Below are 15,785 nucleotides of genomic sequence, written 5' to 3'. Positions count from 1 at the left end.
AACAGTAAACAGCTGAACAGTTTCCCTGACTGGAAACCAGGACTTAAAAGGTGTAAGCACATTATCACGAGAAGCCAGATAAGAATGAAATTCACTTCCTACAATGATATAATGCTGTATTCCTGCAACCTGCACTGCAATTATATTTTTAACTAAAGCCTGGGGGAAATCAATGTATGTTTTGCTGAAGAAATCAAAACATCGCCACTCAAAGTGATTCCTTCAAGTTGGACGGCTGTATTACAAGCAATAGTTTTTTTACAGCCATAAATAAAATGCTCCACGGGGTGGCACTGCAAACATAATAGTGTGGTTGTGGTTGGAATTGCAATTGCAAATTAAGGATAAAGAATAGACATTAAAATACCCACTACTCGCTGTGATCTTTGAATAGCTCTATTCGTGCAGTAAGTTTACAGTAAACATTTCGTACTTTAGAGAATTTAATGTCAGATAGGCCTTTCACACAAATTAACTGCAGGAAATGTCTAGAGATGTGGTGGACTCTTTCTAAATGTGAATAAAGCTTTCTTTTTAAATGCCATGGCCATTTTGTTTGATTCAACTGTTTTTGAATTAAAGTAGGACAAAATAAGATACAATCCAACGGGACCACTGTACTGACTTTAATAAAGATGGGATTTCTCTGTATTGCAATGGTGATAGAAATATCACATAGGCCTGGAGTTGCTGCACACTTTCAGCCCAGATATCTGGACAGAACTGACTGAAATAGAACAAAATTAAAATCCCAGGATTTAAAATGCAAATGAGTTAAACCCATAGCCATTCATGCCCAAGTTTCCATGATCTTGTACAGTGGTCCATCCACCCAAAGTAGTCCCCGTCCACAAAGCTGACCACGTTCCCAGCTCGGCATGCCAATTGTTGACTGTCTCCCTGTTCAGGGGTGCTCACTGTACTGAGCCCAGAATTTCGAGTACACAGGCACCAGTGGTCACATTGATCCATCATTAATGACCTGCAATTGCAGTGACCAACTATCAATTGAATCATGCCTGTTTCTCAGACTGGTGCTACAATTATTCCAAATTCAGTTTAAATGACTTCAAAATCAAATTGATCTTCCTTTGGTATTTAATATCTGTGATCAGCAGCCAATTGAAATCACTGGTGCTGCCAGGTTTCTTCAGGTGCAGCAACTGCTTGAACATATTTTCTGTAAGAATGAGTTTAATTCTGTAATCTTCAGGCCCCACTGACCACGTTCTAGTTAATAATCAATTACAAAATCGCTTGGATTCATGGGAGATTTTACATTCAGGGTTAGGCAAATGAGTTTGAGTGGAAACCTGTGTGTCACTTCACTTTGGTAAAACCGGCACAGGGTCCAGTGCATTACAGGCATATTTTCGTGACTGCACGCCTGGCAGAAATTGTTTTAAATTGCCAAGTTTAAACATTGGAGGGGGCAGGAAAAAATAATGCCTAATTAAAGCAAAGAATTTTTTGCATGAATTTCATGATAAAAATGAGAGAAGAGGCTGTTTTTGACTTTGCAACCTACCAAAGTCGGACACCAGAGCGAGATGCTCTCGAGTCAGAGAGACGCATCCTGCAGCCTTCTACAGATCCCGGAAGATTCGCCCTGGCATGCCCAGGAGGGAAGAAAATTCATTGGAACAGGCTTTACTGTAGGCAGTGGATTTAAGAAAATCGCCAAAAACTGAAGAAAGAGCTGGAGATGGTCACTTGGCAAAACAGTGATAGGGGAACCCATTAGAAGTTGGGAACAATTGTGGACTGCTTGCTGTAAGGACTAATTCCGTGGAAAGTACTATGTATAATAAGTACAGCAAGTTACTTCTTTTGATGTAAAGTTTGTCTTCCATTTGGTAACTGAAGGGTTGCAGCCTTTGCCATAATCTTGCATACTGCTGTGAAAGAATGGAAGACCACATGAAATGACAAGGAATACAGCCAAAGCCAAGTCCACAGTACCATGGGTGGCTCAGCTGTGCAGAGTAGGGGACAAGGAAAACCATGGAGGCAACAGTGGTAGGAGATTCAATAGTAAGTGAGGCAGACAGATGTGTCCACAGCTGCAGATGTGACTCCAGGATGGCATGTTGCCTCCTTGGTGCCAGGGTCAAGGATGTCACTGACTGGCTGCAGAACATTGAAAGGGGAGCATTGTGCCTCATTTTGGGAGAGGTGGGGCCTATTCAAGCTGGGCACTTGGTGTGGAGGTTTGTTAGTGTTATTGGGAGAGTTTAAACCTGTTTGGCAGGGTGATGGGAACCTGAACACATAGTTAGAAGGAAGAGAAGCAAAACTGGAAAAATGCAGAAAATTAGTAAGCGAGCATGGAAGGTTGAGGAAACAAAGGCTAGAAAATGGACAAAGGACTTGGTCAGTGATTAGTAGCATCTACATCATTGCAAGGAGGGAGGTGGATAAAGCAAATGAGCCAAAGGCACAGATAGACAGTTGGAAGTATGCAGAATTCTTAGAATGCATTCAGGACTTATTTTTAGCCAGAAGGTAGCATGCTCAACAAGAAAAGCAGCTCTTCTGGAGTTTCTGAACTTAGTTTTAAGGAACCTATATAGGCAGTTGGAAGTAGTATTAGTGGGAGAGCATCTTAGAAGTAGTGATCATATTTCAATTAGATTCAATGTAGTCACGGAAAAGGATAGAAGTAAACCAAGAGTAAAAAGTTGTAAAAGTGGAGAAAGGTCAGTTTTACTAAGCTGAGATGTGATTTGGCAAAAGTAGACTAGGAACAGATCAGTGTCAGTGCAGTATGAAGCATTCATAGAAGAACTAAAGAGGATTCAGAACAAATGTTCCACAAAAGAAAAGGGTGGGAATCACAAATCAAAACAGCTACCTCCCCAACTTGCATGTCTAAGCACATAGACAGTAGGATAAGGCTGAAAAAGAAAGCTTGCATCGGATGGCAAAAGCTCAATACTGCAGAAAGCTACAGGTGTATAGAAAGTGCAGGGGTGACACTAAAACGCAAATTAGGGAAACAAGTTCAGGGGAAAAATCAAGGAAAACACAAAGACGTTTTATAAATACATAAAGATCAAGAGGAAAGGTAAGGGCCAATTAGAGACCAAAAAGATAACTCGCATGTGGAGCCAGAAGACACGGGCATCTTAATTAATGCTTTACATCAGTTTTCTCAAAAGAAAGAGAGGGATGAAGCAGAAATTGTAGTTAAGGAGGAGTGTGAAACATTGGCTAGGATAATGATAGAAGGGGAGGAAATATTGAAGTGTTTCGCATCCTCAAAAGTAGATAAATTACCAGGCCCAGGCTCCTAAGAGAAGCAAGGGAAGAAATAGCAGAGGCTCCGACCATCATTTTCCAAACCTCTCTAGCTACAGTTGTGGTGCCAGAGGCCTGCTAACATTGTATCATTGTTTAAAAAGGGATAGCCTGAGTAAGTATAGGCCAGTCAGCCTAACCTTGGTACCAGTAAAATTATTGGGGAAAATTTATTTTGAAAAACAGCATGAATCATTCAGAGAGGCATGGGTTAATCAAGCAGAACTGCGCAAACTGGAGGAACAGCACCTCATCTTCTGACTAGGCACTTTACAGCCTTCCAGATTGAATAATGAGTTCAAGAATTTTAGATCATGAACCCTCTCCTCCATCCCCACCCCCTTTCCGATTTCCCCCCCTTTTTTCTCCAATAATTTATATAGATTTTTCTTTTCCCACCTACTTCCATTATTTTTAAATGTATTTCCATCCATTGTTTTATCTCTACCTTTTAGCCTTTTTTATTCCTTCACCCCATCCCACCCCAACTAGGGCTATCTGTACCTTGCTTGTCTTGCTTTCTACCCTTAATTAGCACATTCTTCAGATAATATCACCACCTTCAACACCTCTTTGTCCTTTTGTCTGTGATATCTTTTGGTTATCTCCACCTATCACTGGCCCTCTATCCAGCTCTACTTGTCCCACCCCCACTTAAACTAGCTTATATTTCACCTCTCTTCTATTTTTACTTAGTTCTGTTGAAGGTTCATTCGGACTCAAAACATTAACTGTGCTCCTCTCCACAGATGCTGCCAGATCTGCTGAGTTTTTCCAGGTATTTTTGTTTTGGATTTCCAGCATCCGCAGTTTTTTGCTTTTATCTGAGAATTGGTATGGATTCGTTTAGGAAAGATACAACTCCTGCCCTTTTACTTCCTCCCTTCTCATAATTCAAGGCCCTTAACAGTCCTTCCAACTGAAACAGCAATTTACTTGTACTTCTTTCAATTTAGTACACTGTTTCACTGCTCATGATGTGGTCTCCTCTATACAGGGGAGACCAAACTCAAACTTGGTCCGCCTTTGTGGAACACCTTCCTTCAGTCTGTGAACATGTCCCTAGGTTTCCTGCTGTTTGTCATTTCAATTCTCTCCACAGATGCTGCCCGACCTGCTGCGTTTTTCCTGCATTTTCGTTTTTTTTTTCAGATTTCCAGCATCCGCAGTATTTTGCTTCTTTTAAGGGAAGGTCATGTCTAACTAACTCAATTGAATTGTTTGAGGAGGTAGCAAGAAGAGTCGATGAAGGTAGTGGCTTTGATGTCTACATGGAGTTTAGCAAAGCTTTTGAGGAGCCATATGACAGACTGCTCAGAAAATTAAAAGCTCATGAGGAAAGTGGCGAGTTGGACCCAAAATTGGCTCCATGGCAGGAAGCAAAGGTTTCTGATTGATGGGTGTTTTTATGGTTGGAAGGTTGTTTCTAGTGGGTCTGTAGAACTCAGTACCTGGTACCTTTCAGTTCATGGTATATATCAATGATTTCAACTTACATGTCGCGAGTACAATTGAGAAGTTTACAGACAATATGAAAATCAGCCTTGTGGTTGGTAGTGAAAGCTGTTAACTGCAGGAAGATATCAATGGACTGGGCAGTTGGGAAGAAATGTGGCAAATGAAATTCAAATTGCAGACATGTCAAGTAATGCATATAGGGAGGGCAAACAAGGCAAGGGAATGCGCAATAAATGGTAGGATACGAAGTAGCGTACAGGAACAGAGGGACCTCGGAGTGTACATCTACTAATCCCTGAAGACTGCAGGACAAGTAGATAAGGTGGTCAAGAAGGCAGAAGACATACTTTTCTTTTCTGGCCAAGTCTAAAGTTAAAGAGCAAGAGTATAAGACATGGGTTAGACCACAGCTAGAGCACTGGGTACAGTTTTGGTAACCACACGACAGGAAGAATGCGATCACATTAGAGGGAACACAAAAGAGATTTATGAGGATGTTTCTAGGAAGGAGAATTTTAGTATGAGGAAGGATAGGCTGGGAATGTTTTCTTTGAAATAGATGAGGCGAAGGGAAGATTGATTGATTAATTGAGGTTTATAAAATTATGAGGGGCCTTGACAGACATGCCCAGCACCCTCTGGGTGAAAGAAAATGATCCTCAACTACCCTGTAATCCTTCTACCAACTGATTTAAATCTATGGCCCCCCTATTGACCTCTCTGTTAACAGAAAGTCAATTTAGCATCTCACTACTGCAGTCTTAGCACCCATGCTATTTTAATGTACAACTCTAGGTTTTATTTTTTTTAAGTGCTACTGTTTCTGGTAAACATGTGACATTCTTATATTTTTAAAGGAAATATCATTTTATTATTAAAAGAAAACTAATTGCGGGACAAAGCGCAAGCATTTGGCGATGCGAATCAAGCTCTTAATGTCTCAACATATCTATCAGTCAAACTACTAAATGAAACCTAGCACAGCTGATTCATCTCACTTCGAAGAAGAATAGAGAAAAACTATTGTCAGACCAGTATCAGATTGCAGAAGGACATCTACAAACTGATCAAAACCATTAACGGTGAGTAAAGAGAAGTATTACAGTTATACCAATAAGCTCAGTGGGTCATGATCCATTTTGAGCCCTACGGATTCACACTCTGCTGAAGCAGAAACAATAAGTGCCACAGATACAAAGTAATTCCATTAGCATTTGTAAAGATAAAAGATGGATTAATATCTCAGATAAAACATGTTGCCAGCACTCAAAACAGCCAATCTTTTCACTTTATAAATACTGACAGAACTGCTTTTCTTTTGCCCCCATCAGTTTACCTCTGCCAGCAGAAACAGTTTATTTTCATTTGCTCTTATCAAAATCACTAATAATTTTGAACACCACTATTAAATCTCCCTTAATTATCTCTGCTTCAAGGAAAAAATTCACAGCCCTTCTAGTATCTCCAGATAAATCAATATGAGCAAGAACTCACCAAGGCTCCTTACACAGCACCTTCCAAACCCACGACCACTACAATCTAGAAGGACAAGAGCAGCAGGCACATGGGAACACCACCACCTGGAAGTTCCCCTCCAAGCCACACACGATCCTGATTTGGAAACATATCGCCGTTCCTTCACTGTCGCTGGGTCAAAATCCTGGAACTCCTTCCCTAACAGCACTGTGGGTGTGTCTACACCACATGGACTGCAGCGGTTCAACAATGCAGCTTACCGCCACCTTCTCAAGAGCGCTAGGGATGGGCAATAAATGCTGGCCCAGCCAGTGATGCCCACAGCCCGTGAATGAAAAAAAAAGAAAGCCTTTCCTCCAGAGTATCATTCTATTAAATCCCATCTGTGTCTTTTCCAAGACTTTCACATCCTTCAAAAAGTGCGGTACCCAGGAATGAACACAATACTTTATCTGGGACCAAACCAGTTTTTTTAATACAAGTTTAGCTTTATTTTCTGGCTTTTGTGCTCTATGCATCAAATAATAAAGCCAAGGATTCCATTTTTTCAAAAGTTTTATCATCTTGCCGTGCCACTTTCAAAGACTTGTGGACATGACTCTTCACATTTCTCTGTTCTTGCAGTCCTTTAAAATGGTTGAATTGGTTTATATCCTCTCCAAATGCCTTATTTGACACTTCTCTGCATTAAACTCCATCTGCCATGTGTTTAATTTCACCAGTCTATGTTCTATTGAAGTCTGCCCCCATCTTCCTCACTGTTTACTATATTTGCAAGTTTGTGTCACTTGCAAACTTTGGAATTAGGTACCCTATGTTAATTGTATGCAGATGGTGGGCATTAACTGGGCATTCACTTTAGCTCTTATAAATAGACTCAGATTAGAACTGTGATTGGTTAGGAGATATATGTTTGTAATGTGTAACTCTGTCAATAAATACTGAAGTGTATAAAGATTGGCTCCAGTTCTATCCTTCACCAACAGGCTTTTTGCAAGAGAACACCCTGCACTCAGGTCCAATTCATTAATATATAATCATTAAGTGTTGCAATACCAATCCTGACCCCTAGGGACACCATTGTTTACTTCCCTTGGACCCCGCAAACCGAACCTTCCCTCCCAACCTGTCTGAAAAACAACTGTTCACCATTACTCTCTACTTACTGTCTCTTAACAATTTCATATCCAAGCTACCACTTTCATCCCTTGGGCTTTTATTTTGCCAATAAGTCTGTATGTAACACCTTACCAAACACCTTTTGAAAGTGTTAATAACATCAACTGTATTTTCTTCTTCAATCCTCTCCATTAGTTCACTGAAGATCTCATTGCAGCTTGTCAGGTATTATTTGCCTTCATAAAAACCGCATTGGCCGTAATTTACAAACCCATGTTTTTCCAAGTAAATGTTAACTTGAAAATACTACAACTTCATTTTGGTGAGGAGAAAGAAAGGAATACATATACTATTTGGGTGAAACAAATAATATGAAGATATGTACCATAGAGCCTTTGTCTGTAAGATAGCTGATGCCTTCTTCGGGTCCAATTGCTAATTCCACCGAAATTATCCAGCTTGACTGTTAAAGATTGAAAATAAAACATAAAATTGAATGATAGGAACTGCAGCATTTAATGAATTCTGTTTTAAACCATGCATATTACTAAATTAGGCTCTTCAAATACCAAAATAAATTATACGTTCACAAAATCATTACATATATTAAGTATTCCACAACTATAATGGCAACACAGATAGATCCACTGTGACATTACTTTTAAATTCCAAATTAAATTAAAACTGTAGGATCAAATACTCGATCTATTTTACCAATTAATACTTGACTTGCCAATCCTTTTCTCTTCAAATCTATTTTGTCCCGAGTCTTAAAAATAAATTGCTGACTACATTAAAATTTGGAGACATGGTATTTGAAAGAAAGAACTGCAGCTTCAAATGCAGGTTCAAAGCATGTTCAAAGATGTTCACAGAAATTGAACCCCGACTGTTTGCATCACTTAAGCTCACCATTTATTACAAGTTTTGCCTTCAACTAACTCAACCTGTATCATTGTGCCATAATTTGATCCAAAGAAGCTGTTAGTTAATTCTAAACGAGAAACATTAAGCAGACAATACATTTTGGCCACTTTAATGCCTATCATTAACAGTGAATCAAGGAAGGGATCTTACTTCTACAACATGAATTCAGTCACTTTCCTAATAATGTTCAGTGCACAATTGTGTCCAATCATCACATTTATACTGCAATGCATGTTTTGTTATCAAATATATTCTCTGATAAATTCCATATACCAGAGAAGACCTTCTAAAGTCCACATATTACAAAAGAAGAGGTTTATAATATTGCCAGGACGAATAAAGGACATTAAACAAACATTTTGTGCCTGTTTTCACAGCAGAAGACATAAAAACAAAACAGAAAAAGTGCAAATGAGGGTGTAATAAGCTTGAGAAACTTAAAATATTCAACATTAAAGACAAAGTACTGAAGAAATTAGTGGGACTAAAAGCTATTAAATCTTCTGGACCTGATTGTTTACATCCTAAACTGCAGAGGTAATGAATACACTGACTGTGATCTTCCAAAATTCCCTCAATTCTCATCGGATTTGAAGGCAGCAAATGTAACACCACTATTCAAGGAAGGAAGGAAGGAAAAGGAAACAGGGACTACACAGGCTAATTAGCCTGACCTCAGCCTTCTGGAAAATATTGTAATCCATTATCAAGGATGTGGTAACAGGTTACTTAGAAAATATGATTAGGCAGAATCAATATGGTTTTATAAAAGGTTTGAGGATGTAACTGCAGGTCGAGTATCCTTTATACATAAATCCAAAAACTCAACACATTGAAGACCCCACTTTCTTTGAATCTCATTGGTCTTTAGCATGGGAAGTCTGTGACCCAAGCTGACATGAACCTCGCTGACCGCACCTAACCTTTAGCATAGGGAGTCTAGTTGTTCATCTGCACTGTTTACCTTGCAATTTTTGTCTGCGCTGTTTACCTTGCTCCATGGGTGAGAACTTATTACAGGTAACGTGTAATTACTATTCAGTGGTACATCTTATTTTTCTAGCCAGTTTATTTATTATAGCTGATAGCTAGCCCAGGCTTCAGCCATTGTAATGTAAGTAGGCTTAAGGCTATATATGGTATCCAAAAACTGAAATGATCCGAAATCAGAAACGCAATTGACTCCGAGGGTTTTAGATAAAGGATACTCGACTTGTAGCAGGGTAAATAAAGGAAAACCAGTAGATGTGGTATATTTGGATTTTCAAAAGGCATTCAACAAGGTGCCATACAAAAGACTGCTGCATGCAAGATTGTGGGTAGTATATTATGGATAGGGTATAGCTTAAGGGACAGAAAACAGGGAATAGGAATAAACGGAACTTTTTCAGGTTGGCAGACTCTTACTAGCAGGTTGCTGCAAGGAACAGTGCTGGGTCCTCAGCTATTCACAATCTATTCAAAGATGTAGGTGAAAGAACAAAGTGTAAAGAATTCAAATTTTCCGATGATAATAAAGCTAGATGGGAAAGTAAGCTGTGAAGAGGACACAGAGTCTGCAAAGAGATATAGATAGGTTAACTGAGTGGGCAAGAATTGGCAGATAGAATATAGTGTGGGGCAAGGCAAGGTTATTAATTTTGGTAGGAAGATTAGACAAACTTTTTTTTAAATTGTGAGAAACTATAAATGTTGGTATTCAGAGGGATTTAAGGGGGTCTTTGATGCAAACTACAAAGTTAGCATGCAGGTACAGCAAGTAATTAGGAAGGCAAATGCTATGTTGGTCTTTATTACAAGGGGGTCAGAGTATAAGTGTGGAAGTCTTGCTACAACTGTACAGTGTTTGGTGAGATCACATTTGGAGTACTACGTATAGTTTTGGACTCTGTACCAAAGGGGGTTAATACTTGCCTTAGAAGGGGTGCAACAAAGCTTAACTGGGTTGATTCCTGGGGTGAGAGGGTTGTCCTATGAGAAGAGATCGAGTACAATAGGCCTATATTCTTTGGAGTTTAAAAGAATGAGGGGCAATTAAAATGAAACATAGAAGATTCTGACATGCTAGATGCTGAGAGACTGCTTTCCTCAGCTGAGAGAGTCTAGAGCTAGAGGGCACAATCTCTGGATCAGGAGCTGGCTATTTAAGGCTGGCTTGAGAAGAAATTTCTTAACTCAGTTGTAAATCTATGGAATTCTCTAACCTATGTTGTGATATGAGATACATGCACCTTTAAGGGGATGTATCTTAAACTATTGTCAATCATTATGCATATCGACAGGTTGTGATGTATTAATCCCACGAAATGTAGGCAAGCAGCAGGGTAGAGGTCAGATGTACCATATTTAGCCTCCCAGTGAACATCACCTGTAAATAGTCTTATCTTCGAATAAAGAACTCATTTTTTTCACCAATCCTTGTACATGATTGGTACGGTTACATCGAACAGAAGAACATATGATGGCAGGGTGGCAGCACAGTTTTTGAAGATTTGCCTAAGCAAACCTCAATCCTTCACATGCAGAGCAAAATAACTGGTGTGAAAGTGAAACAACCATCAAGCCTCATCATGTGTAAATGATTCTGCAGCTTTGTAGGAATCCCTTCATTCTGGGATCACACCTTGCTCCAGCCAGGAGGCTTTGGGTCCTGGTGAGATTGTTCAAATTTGGAAGAGCTTAATTAGTAAAAGTTTAACTGCTGCAAAGTTCAATCAGGAGCAGAAATTAAACAGTAGACTGCAGGTAGTTTCACTTTACGTAGACAGACAGGATAATTCATTATTGCTGAAGCTAAATACTGCAGGCTGGGCTGGGAAAAAGAATCCATCCAGTAACAGCTTCTAGCAAGCAGAAGAAGCTTACAAAAAAGCTTTTTTCACTGTTTATTTTCACTTTGGAAGCCCTGCAGCCATGTTCCTAAGGAAATCACTGTTTTATGGGTGGAGCTTCAAGTTAAAACCAAGAAAAATAAAAAGATCTACAGTGCCCCCATTGCAGTCAAGCAGTAACCTATGACCAGCTATGGCAGTGGCCACTATGAGTACTGCAACTTTGAGCTAAATTAACACTAAAAGAACTATAAGTAACTTGAATAGACATTAAAAGCTCTATAAAGCATTAAAAATGCTGCAAAATGGTAAAAGATGGCCACAAAGTTTCCAACACTTAGGCAATGGATCTCCTATCTGAGTTTAGTTTGTTCTGATAACACGTCAAGCTGTGTTTTCTGGGCCTCAATATTTCCAAACCAAATAAACAAGCCATAAAAATCAAAATTGCTACAAGCAATGAAAGGCCTCCACAGACTGAATATGTCAGGTCTAACTGAAGGCCACCTTAAGAATCCAGATAAAATATGGTCAACACTCAAAAATAAATTATGTGTAAAGCTCAACTTCAGAATACATCGTTTGGAATTCATGTCTTTGAGGCAACAGCTGACAAGGACCACTGAGCAATTCATAAGTAGATGCAGGGACAAAAGGCATGATTGTGACTTCACAGGAGCAGAGCCAGCTGACAGAATAATTGAGGTTGTGATAGCATCTAGCCCAATGGAAGCGTTCCAAAGAAATCATAGACCAACCTAAAAGTTACATCTTCAAAGCACTAGTACAAAGCGGATGTAAGTAAAAAGCCATATTAACGGGTAGACAGTCCACAGGCTATGCATAATTTGTTCACCATTGGCACCAAAGCCAATGCAGGCAAGCCTAGCAACCAATGCGGGCTGTGTGGCCTCACACACACACACACACTCAGAAATTGTCCAGCTTTTAATGCTGTTTGCAAGGCATGTAGCACCAGAGGACATTGTAAGCGCCAATGCAGAAAGCAAAGGCAAAAACAACTGGTTTGATGGCACGAGAAACCACAACCGGAGACCAGACAGGTACACCATTCTAATCAACCAAGAGTGTGTACCAAACAGCACAAAGGCAAGATCCACACAATGTCCAGCCAAGCTATATGGTCAAATGATGAAGATGATCAGATCGTCGACACACAAAGTAAGCCAACATTCAGCATGGTGAACATCAAAAAATGTATTGATACAGTGGTTCAAAAAAAGCCTTTAGCACTGTCCAGATTATATGCCCAAAGGTGAAGGGTCAGCACAACTTATCTGCAAGACTGGATACCAGTGCAGTGAAAACATCCTTCCACTTGCACACTGAAATGCATGCATTCATCGAAGTGGTAAGCAATGATTCAACCAACCAATGCCAAACTCAGCACCTCAATTGACCCCGAGATTCCATCCCTGCGATCCATAACATTTAACTGTCGCTACAAGAGCTCACTCTGGTCACCCCAGATATTTTATATTGTGAACACCACAGGTCCAGTTTTCGCAGGCCTACTAGCGTGCAAGGACTTGCCCTAGGTCACTATGCATGGTATCATCAAGACAATGACAAGGACCAGAGACCACAAGGAGCACCACCTGGAAAAACTGTGCTTACATTGGGAGAGCATCACCTAACTCTGCAACGTAAATCATCAGCCAACAGATAACATGTCACTGTTTGAACCAAATACGTATACCCTGACATGAGTATAATAATTTTCATAATATTTTTTCTGGTTTATTGTAAAGTAGGTTTATGGGGATTGTGTTGTTCTGTCTGTGTATGTGATTTCATTACATTTTGTGGCCAAGCAGACTGCGAGTTGAAGTTATCAAAAGAATGAAGTGTCTTTTGTAAAGAACGTATCTTTTTATTTCTGTTAGACTGTTGTAAAGAACATAACTTTTTATTTTCTGTTGGACTGTGGATTAGAATTACAATGACTGCAGGCTGAAAGACATGTCCAGGATGAGGAATATATACAATGTTGCAGTCCTGGAACAGAGTGTACCATGAATGACAGGATGGTGCTAGAAAGGAGCCCTAGACTAAGGGAGCTGCCTGACAACAACGTTTTAATTGGTTCCTGACCAGGCGGCCAGGTTTTGGGTGAAAAATAGTGCAGCTGAATAGCTCCTAGCCTGAAAAGAACAAGACCTAAAACCTCTTCCTCCTTTGTGTGGAAGACTCAGTAATTCCACAATAATAGCTAGTTGGCTTTTTCTTCTCATCTCTCTATATCCTGCTCTCTCTCTCTGAAAACCCCTGTCAAGAGGCAAAGGGGGAAATCACTGTTAGAGACATTGAATGGCAAGTGCTCAACCAGTGAACTAAATACTGAAAGTGCTAGACAGCCATCTCGTGTCATCAACAAGAACTGAAAGGAATTTGGGAGACATTGATCAAAATCAACCCATCAAATCCTGTATTCCGGAAATGGTGCTACTGAACTGTTTTATCCCACCCTTAGAATCCATGTTTTTGTGTGTCTTATGCGTTTTGTATGTCTATGTACAGTGGTAAAGTTTAAGTTAGAAATTAGCAGTTCATATTTCTTTCTTTTGTCACTGGTTAATGACAACTTGTTCAATAAACAGTTACTTACTCATTTACAAACCTGGTGCTCGTATTCTGTTAACCTAAATTAAACAGTTAAGTAGAATTGGGGAAATCTGGTAGTTCGATCAAATTTTTTCACATTTGTCGCGGCTCAGGGAACAGTGGGGCTTAATACCACAGCACACTATCCCCAGTGATTCGTGACACTTTAATATGCTAATGAGTAAGCATGGTTGGGGCCTTAGCATGAAAGGTGTAAAGGGAATTTGCATTTTTTAGTAGATGAAGGGGGATTTAAATTTCAGAGGGGTTAATGAGAATAGTAGCAACATGAAAAGATCTATATTATGTGAAAGGTAAAAGTTCCAAAGACATATGGAAACAATGGAATTTACATATTAAAAAGGGAGAAATGTATATAAAGGAGAATGAGGCTATGTGTCAGGAGAAGGCATTGTAAGATCTAACAAGAGTGTGAGAAGCCGCCAGCATTTATGCATAAAACTGCTATCTACAGAAACCGGAGCTGGAGAGAGCCATTTTAAATTTCACTGTGCAGGGTATTGTGTTAATTTGCTGGATCTGTTTAAAATCTAAAAATCTATTTTGGACCATTGCCCTAAAGGGGCTGTAGCTGGGAGCCAGGTTAATTATGGATTTTAGGAGTTACTATAGTAGTAATTTGTAGACCTATGTATGTGCTTGAAAGCTCTTCTCTTGTTAATAAATATATTATTTTAGTTTTTTAAAAAAAATCTCAAGTCTTGGTGGACTTATTACTTCTGAATTCAGGGCACGCATCTTGAAATAAATACAAATTGCAAAACCATTGTGATAGGGCGATCATGTTTCCATCGTGGACTTGATCCGCCTGGTGAACATCATCTGCCGTGTCATAACAGCCCATTGTTATGAAACTCAATTTACCTTAATCTTGAGTGCGGAGGTTGGAACTCCAATTCCCAACACACACACATACTGGCACTTTTACTTTCTTTAGGGCTCAGTGCGCCTGCACTCAGAAAAAACCGCTCAAAAACCTGTGTTAGGTGGCCAGGTGCAGAGCGCCATAGCTGGCAAGTGTGCCAGGTAGGGAACAGGGAGAGGTCCCAAACAGGGGAGTGGGGACAGGGAGAGGTTCCAGAAGGATGTTCCAGGTAAGGGACAGAAACAGGAGACTGTAACAAGTCCCAGTTCAGTTAAGGAAAAAGAGAGGAGCAGAGAAACCCTCCAGCTTACAGAAAGGGCTGCAGGGAGCAGGCCTTAAGTAAAGAGGGCTCAGAAGAAGCCCTGGTAATTGAAGAGGGTCACTGGGGCAACGGTGCCCCTTTGTAGCAGTAGTATTCTGCTTGGAGTAGCTGAAGAATTGAAATTATGCTTGTAAGTTATGTTTGATTATACTCAGGAATCCAGGGGACTGGAATCTCAGAAGGTGAGATTGAAACCCTGCGAGGTGGGCTGTCATTTAAGCTGTCCGAGTCTGGCAATTGAAAAGGGCTCAGAAGAAGCTCTGAAGATCCAAGAAGGCAGCCTAAGGATGGTGACCCCGTGCTGCAGTCCACTGGGGCAAAGATACCCCTTTGGAGCAGTAGTTTTTGCTCACCGTGGCCGAAGAGCTGAAAATGTGCTTGCAAGTTGATATTTAAGTGTATTCAGGAATCCAGGGGAACGGAATCTTGGAAGGCGAGATTGAAGCCCTGCGAGGTGGGCTGTTGTTGAAGCCGTCGGAGTTGGAGCGACTTTTAGAGAGAATGCCAAGGCAAGATCTTCAATAGTGATGACTGGAAACTCTCGTGAGAAACAGAGTTTCAGTGAGATTGGCTGACTTAGTGTTACTGATGTTGGGGTAGTCTGTTGGGAAATCCATGGAATCTGTTTTGGCTATATTTGGCATTTATTGTGCAATGTAGTGTGTTCGACCACAGTTTGCCAGTCAATTCACATGTACCGCATGTTAACCTTGAATGTTAGAGTATAGGATAGACATTGTAAATTGCTTTATCTTTCTTAACAGTGGAATCTCGCAGTTTTATTGACTTGGGAAGTGTCTTAAATCTCAAACTTTGTCTACCTTAAACAAAACGTAATTGG

At 40.1% G+C, this 15,785-nt stretch overlaps 1 protein-coding gene across 6 annotated transcripts in view; it reads right to left on the bottom strand.

Annotated features, from left to right (window-relative positions):
* LOC144679973 (focal adhesion kinase 1) overlaps positions 1-15,785 on the bottom strand; it is a 531,813-nt gene that overhangs the window by 203,776 nt on the left and 312,252 nt on the right. For all 6 annotated transcript variants that reach the window (XM_078540999.1, XM_078541000.1, XM_078540997.1 and 3 more), the window contains one exon: positions 7,739-7,816. In XM_078540999.1, the coding sequence (XP_078397125.1) occupies positions 7,739-7,816 (78 nt within the window). The remainder of the gene's footprint in view (positions 1-7,738; positions 7,817-15,785) is intronic.

This window comes from Cetorhinus maximus, chromosome 4, assembly GCF_964194155.1.
Source record: "Cetorhinus maximus chromosome 4, sCetMax3.hap1.1, whole genome shotgun sequence".
In the NCBI taxonomy this organism is placed as follows: Eukaryota; Metazoa; Chordata; class Chondrichthyes; order Lamniformes; family Cetorhinidae; genus Cetorhinus; species Cetorhinus maximus.
This window is presented reverse-complemented; position numbering and strand designations above follow the sequence as displayed.